Here is a 22,009-nt window from a genome sequence, read left to right on the forward strand (position 1 = left end):
ACCCTAAATTACAAGTTCTCACAGCTATCTTCCTGGTGACTCTCCAAAACTTGGCTAGATCACAAACCCACGGGCTCTTTTAAATGTAACCCGTGCAACCATTGCAGAAATATTGCACCGAAAAAATATTTTGTTGACACAGCTTCTAAAATGGAGTATCACGTCAAGCATTTCATTAACTGCAAAACCACTCATGTCATCTACAGATTGGAATGTCCACAGTGCAAGGTGTTCTACATTGGACGAACAAAGAGATGCCTTCAAGACCGCTTAGCGGAACACAAGTACGCCATACGGGTAGGCAATGAAGACTACCCCATGGAAAGGCACTACAAGTCCTTACACCATGGCAACCCTGCCTCCCTACAAGTTATGAGTATTGATCATGTACCGGCCTCAATTAGAAAAGGGAACCGTCTAAAATAGCTAAACCAAAGGGAAAGTTCTTTGGTTTACAAACTACAGGCCACTAAGTACCCTGGTTTAAATGAAAATATGGATTTTTCACCTTTCCTGTAGGGTCGTGATAGGTCCATTTGCAGTCATCTAATGGACATTTTGCTCTATTGCCCTCAGCTATGTTTAGACTGTTGTTGTCCATGTTTACTGTGTTCTAGTGTACTATGGAATAGATTTGCTTTCCTATTTTTGCCATTTTGCCCAGTCATATTTAAAGTTAGAACTACCTTTCTAGTGTTCTGATGCTTCTAGCTTGGAGTTGAATTTTTTGATAACATATCTACAGTACTTCATTTTATAATGTGTATAGTATTGCTTACTAGGTGTTGTCTAATCAATTTTGTAACCACTCCTTCTTCAAATTAGGGCTGATTGGAAAAAGCTGTTCAAAAGAGAACATTGTATTATCATTTCTTTGTACTCCCTGACGAAGGCCATGCAGCCGAAATACGTCAGAGTTTTTAAACTTTGTTTCCATTGAACATGCCATACAAAATAAAGGCATTTTAATTAATTATATGAAGAGTGCCTTGGTCCTCCTTTCTTTTTGATGACCAAATTACCCCTTTTACCAAAGAGCACCTTCTGTCTACCAACATCTACTATTGTGTAACTTAGCAGGCTTCCCTTCCTCCTATTTTATTTTCTACGCGTTATTTCATTGTTTGATGTCTTCACAATTATTCTACAATGTAGAAAATAGTAAAAAAATAAAGAAAGACCCTTAAATGAGTAGGTGTATCCCAACGTTTGACTGGTACTGTATATACTCCTTGCCATTGAGGTTCATTTCAACAAGTCAGTTTGTTTGTAACGAGCCATACCTTGTGACAGGCGGACCGGTTTGGTGACAGGAAGCCCGTCTGTGGCACACTGGTTCCCACAGGGGTGGAGAGTGATGATCCCTGCCCGGTTCTCTATGTAGCAGTGCTGGGCGGCAACTCCTGGGCCCTGGATGCTGATGTCCATCGCCCCATGGCCCAACGTTGTCCTGCCTTTAGGAGCAACACCCAGAAGAGTATGAGCAAAATATGGACACTGTAACTGAGAGATTCTAGCCTGGTGGTAGCCTAATCTGTTCATACAATAAAAGGAGTCGGCTAAAGAAGTACTATAACATTACTGCCAGGCTAGAATGATCCCTCAATGTTCATAGAAGCAGTCTCATCAAATGATTTTGCAAAGAGAAGAATGTGGCTGTATGTTGACTGTGGTTGTTTGTGGCTGTAAATTGACCCTCGACTACAGTGTTTTACTTATTGTGTACAACGTCCATGTTGTTACTCTATAATGACAAAGTTATCTATTAATTAAGGTGACAGAATAACTTGCAAGAGAACTGAAACCCTGAAAATACGTGAATGATTACATAATCTTGTTTCATTCTGGTTTAATCCATTATATAAGTCTTTGTAACTCATGGCGAGAGTCAATGTCATATCCAGCAGTCATTCATTAAATTAGGCAGAAATGCTAAATAGAAATGCTTTGTTGCTAAATCACATTTCACCCTCCACAACCCCCTCCTTCCGCCCAACACTGGCCCTGTCCAGCCTCATCCCTACTGGGGCTCCAGATAAGAGTAGAAACCCCAGTGGAATGTCACATCACAGTGCAATACGCATTCTCATCCTCTCTCCCCCCCAGACCAAGGCTTCCTCCCAAATAGCACCTTAATCCCTATAACGTGCATTACTTTTGACCAAGGCCCATAGGGAATAAGCTGCCATTATATAGGGCATATGGTGTCATTTGGGATGCAGCCTTTTCAGTGCATTCCATACCCAACTCCCCGCAGAACTCCAGACAAACCGAGAGGGGCTTGGAGAAAGGAATTCCCCAGATGAATGGGTAGCAGTGGTGAACATTGCAGGAGGTGGGGTGAGGGTACTAAAGGGGTGTTAGGGAGGGGTGGTGGTGGGGGTTGAGGTCAGGGCCAAATTGTGGTGTAGATATTGGGGGGGACGAATAGTAGACAGAGGGTCCACAGCCACAGGGGACATTTTTTGGGAGATATTAAAACACATTTCCTGCAATTCTACACAGCTTGATATGACTTATGCATCTCTTGGGTTCTTTGAGGGGTATATGGAGGGGTATTTTGAATACACAGTATAAGTGGAAGGATAACTGGAAGGCCTCCCCCCAATCTTTGGGGGGGAAAACAGCTAACCTGCATTTCAACCCATTTTGCCATGGGCAGAGAGAGAAATGTGTAGTTTTATAATGCTATTCTACACCTTCTGTAATGAGTTGGAGAGAATGTTGCAGTTTAAAGCTATTTTCCTGCATTTCTACATATTTTGCCATGAGACTGAGAAAAAATGCTGCTGTTTTAAAGTAACTGTGTGGCTACCCAATGAGCATGGGCTACCCAATATGCACCGGGTCCATTGTTAGCAAGGTTCCGTTGGCCCCATAGTGATGAATGACATTGTTTTGATAGCTACGTTGCTCAAGATGGCTACGTTAGCATCAACTATGGGTAGCTACCGCGAGGGTATGGACTTCTGTTAACGTTACGACATTATGTCCTTGCTAACAATGGACCCTGTGCAAATTGGGTAGCCCTTGATCATGCTACCGAAAAGAATGAACTACTTCAGAGATGGGCGAAGGACATTGTGTACCGGTGTCCTAGCTAGCTACTTCTATCGTCCTAATGTTAACAGAAGTCCAAACCGTTGCGGTAGCTACCCATAGTTGATGCAAACTTAGCCACATAGTAATTTGTCACTATGGGGCTGACAGAACCTACAATGGACCCTGTGTATATTGGGTAGCCGCATCTGGCCAGTGAAAATCATACTTTTAAAACTTAATATTCTGTTAACTCATACCCAAATAATGTTGTTGACTCATCCCATACTCGTATTTGTGTCCAAAGCATAAATTGGAGGGGAAAAAAAACACTTCAAAAACCCCACCTCAAACTTGTATCTCAAACAGACCATTTAAAAAAATGCTTGCTATTTCCTCATAGAGGATGATGTCATCCTCTACCATTCCAACACAGAAAATTGCTTTTTATAATCATTAATTACCATTTTTTGGAAGGAAAACTATTTAACTCCATTATTGGTAATATTTCACAGAAATATGGAAACACTGGACAGTTACATTAAAGGTCGATTTTGGGCAAAATCAAGGTTTTATTTCAAATTTTTTTAATTAAATGATTTATGTATTTACCTGGTATGATCAATGCACCATCATACCAGGTAATTAAATGCTAAAACATTTTTTATAATGAGTGAATAAGATATTTAGCTACAGAAGTGCCATTTCTTACTGGTCTATACTTATTCCGTCCAAAAACAAATCCTGTGAAATTACCTCAACACATACTGGAGAAGTTACTGGTTACCTACAAGTGGCTAACGACCTAGCTACATCGGTTGCGGTGTGTGTGTGTCTGGGTGGGGTATAGCCAATAAAGGTTATAGTGGTACTGAAGTGAACACTGCAGGGTGAAGGACATGCCACTGTCAGTTTTATGCTCCTGGGGCTGATGTGTGAGCATATGCATGTTCCTGTATTCTGTGCTCCATTGAGTGTGTGTGCATGCAAATCCTCACAACTGAAAAGCACACTTGAAAGATCAAAAGAAGTGTAAGAACCAACCAAATGCTCACGCCTCAGATAAACATTTTTTTTTTTACATTTCACTATTGACATTTGGATAGAAGAAATATTAGCTCACCTTCAGGAAGGGGCAGCAGTGTGATGGCTGTACTGAGACGGCCACTGCCCAGACTGACCAGATGCGGGCGCTCTGCCTGGACCTTCAGCCCCTTGCCGCTCTCAAACAGATCCAGTGGTGTGCTCTATGAACAGAAAGGTCATAGACTCAATTATCAGTGTATTAACTCCATTTGGCCTCTACAGTGCATTTGGAAAGTATTCAGACCTCTTGACTTTTTCCACATTTTGTTACGTTATAGCCTTATTCTAAAATTGATTAAATTGTATTTTTTTCTTCAATCTACACACAATACCCCATAATGACAAAGCACAAGCTTGGCACACCTGTATTTGGGGAGTTTCTCCCATTCTTCTCTACAGATCCTCTCAAGCTCTGTCAGGTTGGATGGGGAGCGTCGCTGCACAGCTATTTTCAGGTCTCTCCAGAGATGTTCGATCAGGTTCATGTCCGGGCTCTGGCTGGGCCACTCAAGAACATTCAGAGACTTGTCCCGAAGCCACTTCTGCATTGTCTTGGCTGTGTGCTTAGGGTCGTTGTCCTGTTGGAAGGTGAACCTTCTCCCCAGTCTGAGGTCCTGTGCACTCTGGAGCAGGTTTTCATCAAGGATCTCTATTTACTTTGCTCCGTTCATCTTTTTCTTGATCCTGACTAGTCTCCCAGTCCCTGCCTCTGAAAAACATCTCCACAGCATGATGCTGCCACCACAATGCTCCACCGTAGGAATGGTGCCAGGTTTCCTCCAGACGTGACGCATGGCATTCAGGCCAAATAGTTCAATCTTGGTTTCATCAGACCAGAGAATCTTGTTTCTCATGGTCTGAGAGTCCTTTAGGTGCCTTTTGGCAAACTCCAAGCGGGCTGTCATGTGCCTTTTACTGAGGAGTGGCTTCCGTCTGGCCACTTTACCATAAAGACCTGATTGGTGGAGTGCTGCAGAGATGGTTGTCCTTCTGGAAGGTTCTCCCATCTCCACAGAGGAACTCTGGAGCTCTGTCAGAGTGACCATCGGGTTCTTGGTCACCTCCCTGAGCTGGGCAGCCAGCTCTAGGAAGAGTCTTGGTGGTTAGAAACTTCTTCCATTTAAGAATGATGGAGGGCACTGTGTTCTTGGGGATCTTCAATGCTGCAGACATTTTTTGGTACCCTTCCCCAGATCTTTGCCTCTACACAATCCTGTCTCGGAGCTGTACAGACAATTACTTCGACCTCATGACTTGGTTTTTGCTCTGACATGCACTGTCAACTGTTCGACCTTATATAATCATGTCCAATCAATTGAATTTACCACAGGTGAACTCCAATCAAGTTGTAGAAACATCTCAAGGATGATCAATGGAAACAGGATGCACCTGAGCTCAATTTCAAGTCTCATAGCAAAGGGTCTGAATACTTACGTAAATAAGGTATTTCTGGTTTCTATTTTTAATACATTTGCAAACATTTCGAAAAACCAGTTTTTGCTTTGTCATTGTTCACTTCAAATAAAATGTCGAACCGATTTCACGCTGCGCTTTGGTCTGAATGTTCTTACGACGATCGTGACAGTTGTGGGGTATTGTGTGTAGATTGATGAGGAAAACTTTAAAAAAAATCTATTTTAGAATAAGGCTGTAACATAACAAAATGTGGAAAAAGGGAAGGGGTTAAGTTATATGTTAGTGATTGGAAGCAGACTTAATATCATCAAATATTTGGGAAAAGCTAAATGGGATAGAGAATAGACCTTTAGACAACTACCCTCAAGCTACAGTTGGCCTTTTGACTAACCATCCCCCAATGGATGGATGCTCCCTTACACTGCAAAAGACAGTCACACAATACATGTTCACTATCCAGACAAACAGTCGGGACATAACATGACATTATATGACCATGTTGGCTATTCAGAAGAATCCCTTTCATTATTTCTCTGTTCATAAACACAATATGTTTCAACACTGTTTTAGGCCTACATTACGGTTCATTTCATAGCCCAGGGGCATCCAGCCTGTATGAATGTCTTCTCTGTGTGGTGGCATTGCTCTAGCTGGCTGCTGGTGCTGTTTACATATTGCTTTATACAGAGAGAGTGTGAGCTGTGAGGGAGCCTAGTTATGCCCGCAGAGCAAAAACACCAGCATGGGGTTTTGGGCTTTGGGAGAAGGAGGAGTTGTCATGGTAACAGCACTCACTGGAAACCGCTGAAGCACTGAGAGCTGCAATTAAGAGTTGTGAAGAACCTCTTTGTCATCATCATCATAACATCTCTCTGAATGTATAGCACACGTGGGGTTTGCATTTCATTTTAGTCCAAATTAACTCATTTGATGCCTAGGCTACTCTAACATTGTACTGCAGAAGACTAGAGGGAGTAAAATGGTTGAGCCCAGTTATCATTAGCCCAATGTATGGCATGCTACTTTGAGTCTGTTGCATATCCTTGATGATAATCTTTCACGTTCACTCGCTTTACAATCAACCCATTTGCACACCAAGCAGCGTTACGACAGATCATGAAGTCATCCTCTCCTTTGGGTGGCCACCCATGGATGTCCAAATAGGATGATCTACTTTCAATTAGATCGATCAGTTAAAGCTGGGCCCGGGTGAAGAGGATTGGGGTGATAGATGATAATAGCTTTAACGCGTAGGCCAGCTAGCAGTAGTCACCAGATGCAGTAGATGAGGGCCCAGGAGTGCTGTGGGGGATAGCGTAATCACATTTTGGACTAATAGGCGTAATCACCATGCCACCATTTTGTAGTAGGTGATGAAATGTTGAAATCCCACATGGCCTCTTTGTCACTGTCTACTGGCTGTCATCAGGGTGGTGTTCAGTAGGGACAAAACGTTTTGAAACGGAGTGAAACAGAGATGCTACCTAAACCTGTCCAATAGAAATAACGATTTTCATTTTTCATTGCCAATTTGTTTTGCTACAGTGTGCCCTACTGAACACAACCCCCAAAAATCCTCATTAAACCTTACTGAGACGTCTCTGAAAAAAAAATCCAAGTGTTTCCTGCTTGATAGGCCAAAGGCCTACTGTAACAAGATCAATCTCTTCTGTCAGCCTCCCTTTGATATTTTTCACTTTGATCTCTTATGCTGGTTTAGTCATTGTCTCTCTCTGAATGTCAGTATAGGTTACTGTATTAGTGGCACCCAGCTGCAGTTTCCTGTGTGCTACTGCTCCCCTGTGGCACTCCAGCTCTGAACCTCTGTCTGCTGCTTTTAGCCCTGAGCCTATCCTCCTGCCTCCCGCTCCCTCTCTATATTCATCCCTCTCTAACTCTCCAGCCCCTCTCCCTCTCTATGTCCACCTCATCTTCACGTTTCTATTATCTTCCTCCCTCCCTGCTCTCTCTCTCTCTCTCTCTCTCCTCTTTCCTCTCTCCTCTCTCTTCCCTACCCCTCCCTCCCCCCTTTCAAACTACAAATTGCAAATTGCATTGTGGACCACCTGACTTGATGTACAGCTGGTGTAGGACTATATTACCCAGACAGGAATAAGACATTCAATGTCAGTGTCCCTTTAATTACAAACCCAAATGCCTGGCAGTTTGGCAAGCGCTGCCATTTGCTCTCCATGCCCATTATACTGTTCCTTCACCTTTACCTTGATTGGTAGGTTGTTTCAATCTATATTTATCTATAGCAGGGGTTTTCAGGAGCACACTAGCAGCCCATTGTGCTATAAAGTTGTAACACACATTAGGAGACTCAGACTTTGATGTCTACTTTTAAAAAGCAGTGATCTGTAGCTACACTGTATCATATCACACCTGGATTCAAAAAGCAGTACTTGACTTGGGCAGGAGCTCACTGGAACTGAGTACCGCCACCTAAAATGTTCTTCTTCTTGAGTTTCTGCACCTTCTTTAAAATATCAGCTCAAAAGTTTTGAGGAGTTCCTGCACCTAAATATAAATGGTACCGGGACCAAAAATAAGTACCGCCACCTATTTCAGTCCAAGTCCAAGACACTGACTATTTTAAATCTTTCAAATACCTTGAGCGTTTGCTTCAGCCTGCCTGGAGTGCCAGATGGGCGGAGTTTGCACTTTTTGACTATTCTATTGGTTCCATTGCGCCAGGCAAGCTCAATCAAGCCCAGCTAAATTATTGTAAATGATTTAAAATTGTATTTGAACCCAGGTTTCAGCAACACAGAGCCATACCAACCCCAGGTGGCTACAGAGGCAGCTTGTTGTTACAGACCCATTGATCTCTTATCTAGTTAGTCTTCAGGGAGCCTTGACATGTCACGTCAGTGGATACAGTAATCAGGAGGAGAGGAGAAAATGCAGTGGGTATGGTTTGACATTGGAAAAATTAAACAAAATTACACATCACGATGACGGCCAGGACTTTGTTTCCAACGGCGCTTGCCAAGTTTTTAGCATCGCTCACACACTGGGACACACACATGCACCGCCCCATAGAAACAAAACACACACACACACACACACACACACACACACACACACACACACACACACACACACTCACCTGTAACACCTGATGGGTTTGCCGTCCACACTCAGGCAGGTTCCTGTTCAGACTGTCCATATCTACTGCGTTGTCAATCACCTCCCCTGACACATGAAGATCCTATGGAACAAAACACAACACACCTGTGAGAGGATAACAAGCAGGGATGAAAGGATTCTGAAGGATTCACAGGCCTTCTGCCATTACTGACTCCTGCTGTTTACAAAAGGCAACATGAATCATACTTTATAATCAACTTTTTGTGTCTCTGTCTTTAGTCTCGTCTTATGTGGCGATTATACTGTACATGCACGGTCATTCACATGGTTCTATACATTACAGGTGAAAGAGAATGGTCCAGAATGCTTAACTAGCCATGGCCAAAGGGACTGTGAAACGCCTTATCTCAGCTCACTGGTCACCATAGCAGCACCCACTCGTAGCACGCACTCCAGCTGGTATATCTCACTGGTCACCCCCAAAGTCAATTCCTCCTTTGGTCGCCTTTCCTTCTAGTTCTCTGCTGCCAATGACTGGAACGAACTGCAAAAATCACTGAAGCTGGAGACTCATATCTCCGTCACTAGCTTTAAGCACCAGCTGTCAGAGCAGCTCACAGATCACTGCACCTGTACATAGCCCATCTGTAAACAGCCCATCTATCTACCTCATCCCCATACTGTATTTATTTATTTATCTTGCTCCTTTGCACCCCAGTATCCCTACTTGCACATTCATCTTCTGCACATCTACCATTCCAGTGTTTAATTGCTATATTGTAATTACTTCGCCACCATGGCCTATTTATTGCCTTATCTCCCTTATCTTACCTCATTTGCACTCACTGTATATAGATGTTTCTTTTTTCTACTGTATTATTGACTGTATGTTTGTTTATTCCATGTGTAATTCTGTGTTGTTGAATGTGTCGAATTGCTATGCTTTATCTTGGCCAGGTCGCAGTTGCAAATGAGAACTTGTTCTCAACTAGCCTACCTGCTTAAATGAAGGTGAAATAAAAAATAAAAAAAGACCTTACAAGTGATCAATGAGTACTCTCAGAGAAAGGCAGACCCTGCTGATTGGGATTCCCCCTTCAGCCCCTCTCAGCCAGGATGAGTCAGTAATGTGATTCATTAGATGAGAATACACCACACACAGGGAGACAGACAGTGTACAGATTCTGCTGATATCCCATATTACCTCACTGAGCCAACAGACAGAGACACAGGGTGATCTCCCCTGAGACCTGACACAGGAATGCATTGCAGCCTTCTTGCGTCTGTCTGTCTGCCCTCCCCTCAGTCTCTACTGCACCCACCCCTCTCCCCCACTCTCCTTATCCCACAAATTCCTTCTCTCTTATTCATTGCTTTTTGGCTTTTCCACCGAGTCAGCCCAGAACAGATTGCTATACATACTTTTCCATGTCTGTATTTGTACGTGTCATAAATGACCAGATTTGAGAGTGAGCGTATGTGAGACTAACAAAATACTTATGCACCCATTGTGGGCAAATTAAGTCGAGAAAACCACAAGTAAGGTTATCAAACACATAATTATAGTCGTCTTTGTACATTTAAGTGCCTTGGACGGAAGTGTTCTCAGAGTAATTAGCATCCCTAAAAAGATGTGCAGTGTTGGTAAATACACTCCATGGCCAAAGGTATGTGGACACCCCTTCAAATTAGTGGATTTGGTTATTTCAGCCACACCCGTTACTGACAGGTGTATAAAATCGAGCACACAGACATGCAATCTCCATAGACAAACTTTGGCAGTAGAATGGCCCGTACTGAAGCACTCAGTGACGTTCAACGTGGCACCGTCATAGGATGCCACCTTTCCAACAAGTCAGTTCATCAAATGTATGCCCTAATAGAGGTGCCCCGGGTCAACTGTAAGTGCTGTTATTGTGAAGTGGAAACATCTAGGAGCAACAACGGCTCGGCTGTGAAGTGGTAGGCCACAAATCCACAGAACGGGACCGTTGAGTGCTGAGGTGCGTAGCACGTAAAAATTGTCGTCCCCGATTGCAACATTTAAAAGTTCCAAACTGTCTCTGGAAGCAACGTCAGCACTATAACTGTTCGTCGGGAGCTTCATGAAATGGGTCTCGATGACTGAGCTTACCTAAGATCACCATGTGCAATGCCAAGCATTGGCTGGAGTTGTGTTAAGCTTGCCGCCATTGTACTCTGGAGCAGTGGAAACACGTTCTCTGCAGTGATGAATCACGCTTCACCATCTGGCAGTCCGACGGACTAATCTGGGTTTTTCGGCTGCCAGGAAAACGCTACCTGCCCGAATGCATAGTGCCAACTGTAAAATTTAGTTGAGGAGGAATAATGTTTTTCATGGTTCAGGCGATGCCCCTTAGTTCCCGTGAAGGGAAATCTTAGCGCTACAGCATACAAAGACATTCTAGACGATTCTGTGCTTCCAACTTTGTGGCAACAATTTGGAGAAGGCACTTTCCTGTTTCAGCATGACAATGCTCCCGTGCACAAAGCGAGGTCCATACAGAAATGGTTTGTCGAGATCGGTGTGGAAGAATTTGACTGGCCTGCACAGAGCCCTGACCTCAACCCCATCGAACACCTTCTGGATGAATTGGAACGCCAACTGCGAGCCAGGGCCTAATCGCCCAACATCAGTGCCCGATCTAACTAATGCTCTTGTGGCTGAATGGAAGCAAGTCCCTGCAGAAATGTTCCAACATCTAGTGGAAAGCCTTCAAAGAAGAGTGGAGGCTGTTATAGCAGCAAAGGAGGGACCAACTCCATATTAATGCCCATTATTTTGTAAAGAGATGTTCGACGAGCAGGTGTCTACATAGTGTATGTTTCTGATGTATCCCAATTCACAACATAGATTCAAATGTTCTTTATCATCAAGTTTATCCTGTTAACGTGATAGAACTCTGCCAAAAAATTCACTAAAATGTCTGATATTACTTATAGAAATAGCAAAAATGTATATGTCAACAAACAGTTAAAAAAAACACTATGATCAGAACAAAACGCTTCAATCTAAGTTATATTTCACATGACTATACATACTAAGAAACTACTGTGTGTGTGAGAGACCGAGTAACCTCATGATATAGCCACCACGTCCCTTGTCATATCTTACAGTGCAGTTGTAGGGCTATCCGGTAATTACCTTTCACCAGTTGTCCAGCAAATATACGGCCTCCATTGTGGAAAGATTCTTACTCTCAACTACAGAGTGAGCAAATTAGAGCTTCCTTCAAAGCTGCTACAGTACCTGCTACTTGCCAGCAGCTTTACCTATTGTTGAGGTATCATCTACCTCAACAATCACCCCTGATTCGTTACATGCTCCCATTCACAGCACGGACCTGTCTGTGCTTGCTACGCTGAACTAAGCCCGCATTCTTGCCTGGCAGCCACAAGCCCTGATAACAGAAGGAGAGAGGGATGGAGAGAAGGACAGAGACAAAAAAGGAAGAGAAAATTGAGAGAGGATGAGAGGTGAGGGGTAGAAATAGCCTTTAGAGTGATTATACAGTATTATTAACACTATTAGGGTAATATGAACATGCAATAACTCAGAGACTGTAACTCCATGAAGGCAATGTAGGTCGTCTGGAGAGCTGGATAAAGAACATACAATAGGCCATCATCGAACTCGGTCTAATCCAATATATCTCTGTGATCTAGTCCGGTTTGATCTGATTCCAGCCCCTATTCTCAGCCAGTTCCCACCACATGCCATCACATTCATCAAAGCCTCAGCTCTCTCTCTCTCTCTCTCTCTCTCTCTCTCAAAACTGTTGACAGCCTTTTCTCTAAAAATGCGCTCTACAGAACCAGCCCACTGCTAACTACACACACAGAGATTAAAGGAGAAACAATGCAAAGCATGGCACTTTTCTTTTTTTTCAAACTGGAGTGGCTGCTACAAAGGCAGGCATTGTGTTCCATCGAGCATGCATGGATCTTTCCCTCACACATGAAGGAATCTTTTTTGATGAGGATATGGGAGGGGAGCCATCGAGTTGAATAGCAGAAATGTTGGAGGGAGGGAGCTTGTGGCTTGCTGAAGGCATGCAAGTATGTGCAATAGTGGGGCATATTGTTTCCAAACCCGAAGTCCCACGACTGTCCCAGGAGACAAACAAATTCGTCACTCAAACACGTTGACGACAATCTGGGAGAATTGGGTAACTTGGGAATTTCTTCCCTATTTTCTTCCCCTAGTCAAGACAGAGAAACTCCTAAACATCAGCTGTAGTATAGTACAAACTTCCTCGACACAACAACAAGATATTACCTCCGTAGACATCCTATGGTAGCTTATGTAAAAATATAATCTCACTACTGTCCAAACATACCATTTGGAGGTTTCATCATGCATATGAATACACGTGGGACAATATTCTCCACAGATTCTCTACCCATGGGCATGAATTTCCAATGAAGAGACGCTTTGTGCGCTTCCGAAATGCTGATGCGTCGGAAATAAATAGCAATTAGAATAGAAATGAATAGTCTCGTATGGAGTAAGGTAATGATTGGCTGCCTGTTCCTTCCTACCCAGAGGATTACTCAACACTGGCATTAGAACTGAGGTGGGCTGGAGAGAGAAAGAGAGACAAAAAGACACACACACGAATACCCAGGTGTTGCTGAACAATCCATCAATTCTATTACAAATGCCGTATCTGCTATAGCATCCTACTCCTTGTAGTTTTTGGTTCTTGTAATAAAATATTCACTGTCTCCATAAAATGTAAACACTCTCTCCCTGAGACCTGATGTGTTTCTCACCCGGAGATGTTTCACTCTGAGAAAACATCTCTGCAATCATCTGTTCTAATATTCACACTAGCATACTACCTAGAATGAAGCAATGTATTGGGCACATATTCTAGCTAAGTGGTATGTTAGTATGGACATTGGAACGTAGCCTACATGTCAGGGAACAGGGTAGAGAGGGGGGACAGTAGTTCTAGTAGTAGGCACCATGTACAGCCTACTATAGGACACCAAGTGGCTGAACATAAATACTTGGCATTTCAGGGAACATATATTTATGGCAACAATTGTACTCTGCAATGTCCCTTAGCTCTTCACAACTGGATGTGGCTACAGCCAAACAGCACCTTCTGTTTTTAGAGCGAGGCCACAGAAATGTAGCAAACTACCATGGGAAGAGTTCCAGCATGTATCTTTTAGGCAGCCTTTACCAGATACCTTAAATCAGATGATATAAAGAAGATTCATGCTACTTGCGCAATATCCACAATGCAAGGATATGCCTACAACAATACAATTCAAGAAGGCAACGGTAAAAATGTCGTCCCCCATGAATCATGCAGCGTCCCCCTTGGACCAATCTGTGGATTTCTATGGCAAGACGCATAATTTGCCAAAGTTTTGTCTGAGATATCGAGCGGGTTAGCTAGACCCATATCCCTGAGCATGTGTGCCAAATTTCATCACTCCGAGTCAAACAGATCAAGAGATATAAACATCTGCCTGTTATAACTCCACTGTGTGGTCGATATGAATGTTCTTGCATATGTTGAGTCTTGACAGTGTTTGCAACATATGTACCAAATGTTATTACAATACGAATATACTTGAGTGATTAATATACATTTATGTGCCATACCACACCCATGTGAATGTTTATTGGTCAATAGCGGGGTTAGGGGCATGACCTTTAAAAGTTTGCATTTTCAATCGCCATCTGGCCAATCAGTGGATTTTTGTAAACGCCAGATCTCTATGGCAAGACGCATCATTTACCCAAGTTTAGTCAAAATCAGGCCAGTGCTGTCTGACATATCGCGTGTGATTAACATACGCACTTGCTAACGCACGGAGACAGAGCCACAGGCCCCTCCCCGATTTCATTTTGGGGGACAGTCAAGAAGTTGCAATAGTCTATGTACCGAGGGGCTAGGGTCAGTCTGTTATATCCAGTGTAATTCTTCTGTCTTATCTGGTGTCCTGTGTGGATCTCAGTATGCTCCCTAAAAACTCTCTCTCTCCCTCCCCTCCTGGATGGATCTGAGCCCTAGGACCATGCCTCAGGACTACCTGGCCTGATGATTCCTGGCTGGACCCAGTCCACCTGGTCGTGCTCCAATTTCAACTGTTCTGCCTGTGGCTGTGGAACCATTACCTGTTCACCGGATGTGCTACCTTGTCCCTGACCTGCTGTGTTTGTCTCTCTCTTTCAATTTTTTTCAATTCAATTCAATTTGCTTTATTGGCATGACGTAACAATGTACATATTGCCAAAGCTTACTTTTGATATTTACAATATGAAAATAATAAGAATCAAAATTGTCAACGGGACAACAGTAACAACAATAACCAAGGGTCAAAAATAACCATACATTGAACAATAACAATAAGCATACAGTAGAGGGCATGTGCAGGTTGATTGGTCTGTCAGACACTGTCCCTCATCTTATGGCAGGCGGCAATGTAGTGCGCTGCCAACCCACAGCTCTCTGCGTCCTCCCCCAACAGGATGGGTAGCCTACTCTCATCAGAGAGGTCTTTGAAACCTTGAATAAGGGTTTCAAATTTGGGGAAATGACAGTCTCTAATTGTTTTATATTTTTGACATTTTGTCAGGAAATGCAGCTCTGTCTCAGGTTCTGCTGCTGTGCAGTGTTTGCACAGCCTTTCTTCTACAGGGAGCCAGGTTTTCCTGTGTCTACCCTTCTCAATGGCAAGGCTGTGCTCACTGAGCTTGTACTTTGTCAAGGTTTTTCTAAGGTTTTGATCAGTAACCATGGTCAAATAGTTTGCCATGGTGTACTGTCAATTTAGAGCCAGATAGCACTGCATTTTGCTTGTGCTTGTGCTTCCCAATAAGCAATGTAGTTTTGTTTTGATTGTGTTGTAATTTGTTTTATTCTGATTGATTGGATGTTCTGGTCCTGGGGCTTCAGTGTGTTAGTAGAACAGGTTTGTGAACTCAGCCAAAGGGCCAGCTGGATGAGGGGACTCTTTTCTTTGCTCAGCTCTTGGCATTGCAGGGTTTGGTAATGATAAATGTAAAATATGAGAGGGGGCCACTGTATTTTAGATGTTTCCAAAACTTAATTCCTATTTTTTGAGTTTTAATTATTAGTGGATATTGGCATAATTCTGCCCTGCATGCATTGTATGTAGTTTTCCTCTGGACATGTAGGAGAATCTTACAGAACTCTGCATGCAGGCTTCCAATGTGGTGTTTGTCCCATTTGGTGAAATCTTGTTTTGCAAGTGGACTCCACACCTCGCTGCCATAAAGTGCAATTGGTTCAATGACCCATTCAATTAATTTTAGCCAAATTTTAATTTGTCCTTTATAGCTTTTTCTAATCCATTAAACTTCTCATGAATTTTGCATTGTTCTGCATTTGTGTCAATTTGAACGGTGTTGTAGAGTGTTTTAAAATGGGTTGTCCATATGTCACCATTTTGTATTACTAATTCCTCTTGTTTCTATTTTTTGTTTTTTGTTTTGCGCAAAGGAACACATATTTTTCAGTCAGTACAAGTTTTTTTTTCAGTTTTAACCAAATGTGATGTTTACCAATTTTGAGGGGATCAATTAGATTATGTATTTTGGATTTGTACCAATGATCAGTCCTGCAGAGTCTCTGCCTCTATTGACAGAGCTGAGTTTCTGTGATGGTACAATTACCTCTCTGTAGCCTGTGAAACAATGAGTGACACCATGTCTCCTGTAGAATGATGACATCAACATCTTTAAGTCTCTCTCTCTCGCTCTCTCTCATTATTTGACCCTTCTGGTCATCTACGAACATTTGAACAACTCTCATAATCTTCACCCGGAACAGCCAGAAGAGGACTGACCACCCCCCAGAGCCTGGTTCCTCTCTAGGTTTCTTCCTAGGTTCCTGCCTTTCCAGGGAGTTTTTCCTATCCACCGTGCTTCTACATCTGCATTGCTTGCTGTTTGGGGTTTTAGGCTGGGTTTCTATATAAGCACTTTGTGACATCTGCTGATGTAAAAAGGGCTTTATGAATAAATTGGATTGATTGATTGATTGATTGACATACTTCTTTATGTGATAGAACCAAGTGATATACTGAGGGTTACTACAGCCATTGCATCACAAGAAAGCACACAATCTACTGAAACAAAGTGATACTATAGATCTAGGAATTGAGACACAACTTGTCGCCAATGAAAAGAATACAACACAAATAATTTCCCAGTTACAACATGAATGCGATGAAAAGTCCTGCTGCACGTGGCTGTTTAACTTGATCTGGTTTACACTCAGTGGACTAGTAAACTAATGGTAAACTCTTAATAACATACAACATAAAGCATGTTGAAGGGTTAATTTAAAATCTGTCTCTGAAGAGAGAGCAATATATTTAAATAGTTTATGGTTATTTTTCTTACTGCCATTTGCTTGAGTAAAATGTTCCCCTTTGTTGCATGGAATGCAAAACAGTATAAAAGTAGCTTTATCTCTAAACAATAACTCAATTTATGAGAGGGAGGGAGGGAAAAGCAATTTACAATGTGGTATTACAAAGTACCCTTCTCTGGCAACACCCTTCCATGGTCTATTCTCCAAACACCCAAACAAAGTTCATATTTTATCTGGCTGAGAATACATCACATACAGATCACTATACAAGTAAGTGCAAAAATAAAGGAAACACCAACATAAAGTGTCTTAATAGGGCATTGGATCACCAAGAGCCCCCTGAACAGCTTCAATGCACCTTGGCATAGATTCTACAAGTGTCTGCAACTCTATTGGATGGATATGATACCATTCTTCCATGAGAAATTCCATAATTTGTTGTTTTGTTGACGGTGGTGGAAAACGCTGTCTCAAGCACTGCTCCAGAATCTCCCATAAGTGTTCAATTGGGTTGAGATCTAGTGACTGACGCACGCACGCACGCGCACACACACACACACACACACACACACACACACACACACACACACACACACACACACACACACACACACACACACACACACACACACACACACACCCTTTAAACCCCATATGCTTCTTTGCAAAACCCTTTTCAAAGTCACTGAGATCTCTTCTTCTAGACATGGTAGCCAGAATAATGGGCAACTGGGCATTTTTATACATGACCCTGAGCATGATGGGATGTTAATTGCTTAATTAAATCAGGAACCACACCTGGGTGGAAGCACCTGCTTTCAATATACTTTGTATCCCTCATTATTTACTCACGTGTTACTTGTACTTTGAGTGCCATGAGCATAACTCTACGACTCACAAAACTAAAGGAGAACTACAACAGTAATTAAGCTCAAAACCAAAAAAACTATCATTACAAAGTTTATATATCAATTCTTTCTGAGGTGTTTCGAGGTGTGTAAATGATTTACATTTAAACAACCATATAATGCATCTCAATGTTCTTAATGGAACATTCCATCCAAAAACTATCTTTTGGTATTTGTTTCACTAGTCCATTGTTGATATAGTCCTAAAGTGTTATGCATGTCAGCAATCAAGTTTTCAAGATACATACCTTTCAAAATACTGAAATACATCCGGTATGATGCATTTTGCATCATATGATGCAAAACGCAGCCTCATATGATGTAAAATGCATCATAACGGCTGTTTTCCTTTAATTCAAATAGTTCCATTGATAATCACAAAATCTGATTGTCATTGTTTCCATCTGGGTCATCTTCAGTAGGACACACAGTTTTCATTGGACAAACTCAGGTAAGTACCTCTCCATTTCAAAATGTCAAAACATTTGTACCTGGGACAGGCAGGAGGGGTATATGTCCTAATATGTACACTGTACAGGGGGCTAAACAGTGAGCAGCATCAAAGGCTTACCTCCCTACTCTCCTTCTCTTTAACACCATTGAGATATATGACTGTTTATTATAGGCCACATAGAACAAAGGGAATCTGCAATAGGCAGGGTACAATGACAGTCAGGGTCAGTGGTTGAGGTTGGTCAGTCTAACCTAGTAACAAAGAGAATGAGAAACAGTACATTTCATTTGTCTAAACTGAGATTATCTACTTAACTAGATAACTGTCCCCACAAGTTTGGATTTATTTACAATTTTCACGATTCATTGTAAAAACCATTCAAAGCTTTCAAATAATAACAGAAATCTAAGAATAGATTAATGAACAGCATTGGTAAATGGGACACAGCCAATGGATGTGGCCTCCCAGACAGAATAAAAGGTTTCCACTTTGATTTTTGCACATGGCTAAAGGTGTTGTTTATGGCCATTTGTTATGTGAGCCAATGCACAGTATTTAACTCATGTTATGGTTGCCATGTATAGCTAAAACTGGCCAGTATGATGGCACTTTCTCATAAAATTCTCCATATAACATAAGCAAAAGCACCTATGAAAAGTTATTGTCTGATTTTAAAATGAGGTTGAAGAAAATAGGGCTTGAGGAAGTCAATAGATGGACATGTTCTGTGAACCACATAAGAGACTGCATCTCTTCATGGAAGGATTCCGGGAAAGACAGAGTGACAGCAAGAGGAAAAAGATGACGAACAAAGAAGGACAGCTAGAAGAGGTTGACCACAACGGGTGTCACTATATGTGGACATCCTGTGTGGCCGACAGAGGAAGCATTTCCCGTAGGGCTGAAGCCAAGGCCAAGGTCTGATAGTGGCCTCTGTCACTTTCATATAAGGAACAGAAGGATATAAGGGACAGTACAATGATCTCTGTGTGTAGTTCAGGAAACCCGTCCAAGAGATCAGGATGCAACAGACTAAAATGCAAACGGGACTTTTAACGTTTACTAACAACAGATGCAGATGTTATAAACATTCAATTAGAGATTTGATATGTACAATGATCTCTCAACTAAATGGTCACTTACGCTTCTGATGCCGAGTTATATGTTACAAGTGCAACTATTTCTGATTTACAATGACTCATTCTGTAGGAATTATAGGAGTGTCAAACCAATCGGCAACACGTTCCGCAAGCAGCAAAAATAAAAACACTGTTCAAAACGAAGATAAAGCAATGATATCAATATTGACATGCTCTGCATTGCCTGGAAGAGTTTTTGTCATTCCTTCCTCAGCTGATGGTGTGCTCAAAACACACAGGCTCAGTGCCCTGGCCCAGAGCTATCCGTTTTGGACCACAGCCACTCTCTGCTGCAAGCTAAACACACCACCTGCTCCACTGTGGGGAACAGCAGAGCTACAGAACACAGACTCACAGATCATCATACCCTTTGTGAAAGCCGTTGAAGGTATGACGCTTTAATTAATGACAGCATACATCAAATCAAATGTATTTATATAGCCCTTCTTACATCAGCTGATATATCAAAGTGCTGTACAGAAACCCAGCCTAAAACCCCAAACCGCAAGCAATGCAGGTGTAGAAGCACGGTGGCTAGGAAAAACTCCCTAGAAAGGCCAAAACCTAGGAAGAAACCTAGAGAGGAACCAGGCTATGAGGGGTGGCCAGTCCTCTTCTGGCTGTGCCGGGTGGAGATTATAACAGAACATGGCCAAGATGTTCAAATGTTCGTAAATGACCAGCATGGTCAAATAATAATAATCACAGTAGTTGTCGAGGGTGCAACAAGTCAGCACCACAGGAGTAAATGTCAGTTGGCTTTTCATAGCCGATCATTGAGAGTATCTCTACTGCTCCTGCTGTCTCTAGAGAGTTGAAAACAGCAGGTCTGGGACAGGTAGCACGTCCGGTGAACAGGTCAGGGTTCCATAGCCGCAGGCAGAACAGTTGAAACTGGAGCAGCAGCACGGCCAGGTGGACTGGGGACGGCAAGGAGTCATCATGCCAGGTAGTCCTGAGGCATGGTCCTAGGGCTCAGGTCCTCCGAGAGAGAGCGAGAAAGAAAGAGAGAATTAGAGAGAGCATACTGAAGTTCACACAGGACACCGGGTAAGACAGGAGAAATACTCCAGATATAACAGACTGACCCTAGCCCCCCGACACATAAACTACTGCAGCATAAATACTGGAGGCTGAGACAGAAGGGGTCAGGAGACACTGTGGCCCCATCCGATGATACCCCCGGACAGGGCCAAACAGGCAGGATATAACCCCACCCACTTTGCCAAAGCACAGCCCCCACACCACTAGAGGGATATCTTCAACCACCAACTTACCATCCTGAGACAAGGCCGATTATAGCCCACAAAGATCTCCGCCACGGCACAACCCAAGGGGGGGCGCCAACCCAGACAGGAAGACCACGTCAGCGACTCAACGCACTCAAGTGACGCACCCCTCCTAGGGACGGCATGGAAGAGCACCAGTAAGCCAGTGACTCAGCCCCTGTAATAGGGTTAGAGGCATGTGTCATAATGCTTTATAACTTATTTATACATTTTCAATTGATTTAAAATGGCCATTATTCAGTTAATTGTGATCATTATGAGATGATAAGACTGTATAATGGGTCATACATTCTTATGACAAGTCTTACAATGCATTATAGCCTCTTCATAATACCTGTTGGTCATTACGATATGGGTGACTATATGTTATGCTGTGTGATTGATTCCTCACCACTGCACTGACATCACTGAACAACTCATACCAGCAAATACTGGAACTACAGTGATGCAGTTCAGTGGATAGAAGAGGAACGCTATAATTATTGGATTAACATTTCCATACAAAAATATGTCCTTCACGTGCAAAACACAAAGCGCTATCTAATACATGCACGACCAGCAAGGCAAACTTGACTAAAACTAAACCCCTGGCTTAGATGCCAGGTCAACCGTTAGGGAGTGAGTCATTCTTTCTCCGGCTCCGATATTTCCTTACTACCATTAGGGGATAGGGCAGGGGGAGTTTGAGAGTTAGAGTGGTACCTTGATATTCCAAATGCGGGTCATTGCTCAAAAGTTCCATTGACTTTGGCTGTTTGTTTCCCAAAGACACAGAGCTCTACAGGAATTCCAGTGCTGGTCGACACAAAAAGCTATTTTCAATGTCCATAATCTCCCAGAGGAGAGAGGGAATGGACTAGGCGACTGGACTGTCCACCACTCCACTAGGTTACAGGGCCCAGCCATCCCACACTGTTGCCTCACCACACATGCTGATACAGACAGCACATGGCCAGGGAAACCCCCAGGGAACTATTGGACAATAAGTGTGAGAACAGAGCTGACCAACAGCCTTTGGGAAACAGATATCCTTGCCACATGATGTAAAGAGAGAATAATCGAGAGAGATAGAGTGAGGGGAAACCATGTTGATTAGGATACATATCTGGTCTCCAAATGTAACATTTCTACTTTCCATTTCTACAGTCCAACTGTTTTTGTAAAAAAAAAAGATGTTTTAATGAATAATTTTTTTCCT

At 42.7% G+C, this 22,009-nt stretch overlaps 1 protein-coding gene across 21 annotated transcripts in view; it reads right to left on the reverse strand.

The window, feature by feature from the left end:
• phldb1b (pleckstrin homology-like domain, family B, member 1b) overlaps positions 1 to 22,009 on the reverse strand; it is a 95,968-nt gene that overhangs the window by 67,786 nt on the left and 6,173 nt on the right. For 13 of the 21 annotated variants that reach the window (XM_045724495.1, XM_045724487.1, XM_045724478.1 and 10 more), the window contains exons 1-4: positions 11,804 to 12,072; positions 8,657 to 8,758; positions 4,163 to 4,286; positions 1,284 to 1,454 (exon numbers count right to left, since the gene is read on the reverse strand). In XM_045724495.1, coding sequence (XP_045580451.1) covers positions 1,284 to 1,454; positions 4,163 to 4,286; positions 8,657 to 8,716 — 355 coding nt within the window. In that variant the 5' untranslated portion in view covers positions 8,717 to 8,758; positions 11,804 to 12,072. Of the gene's footprint in view, positions 1 to 1,283; positions 1,455 to 4,162; positions 4,287 to 8,656; positions 8,759 to 11,803; positions 12,074 to 22,009 lie in introns of those variants that run through there. The other 8 variants (XM_045724486.1, XM_045724484.1, XM_045724483.1 and 5 more) reach the window with 3 other exon arrangements.

Source organism: Salmo salar, chromosome ssa09 (assembly GCF_905237065.1).
Source record: "Salmo salar chromosome ssa09, Ssal_v3.1, whole genome shotgun sequence".
Taxonomy (NCBI): Eukaryota; Metazoa; Chordata; class Actinopteri; order Salmoniformes; family Salmonidae; genus Salmo; species Salmo salar.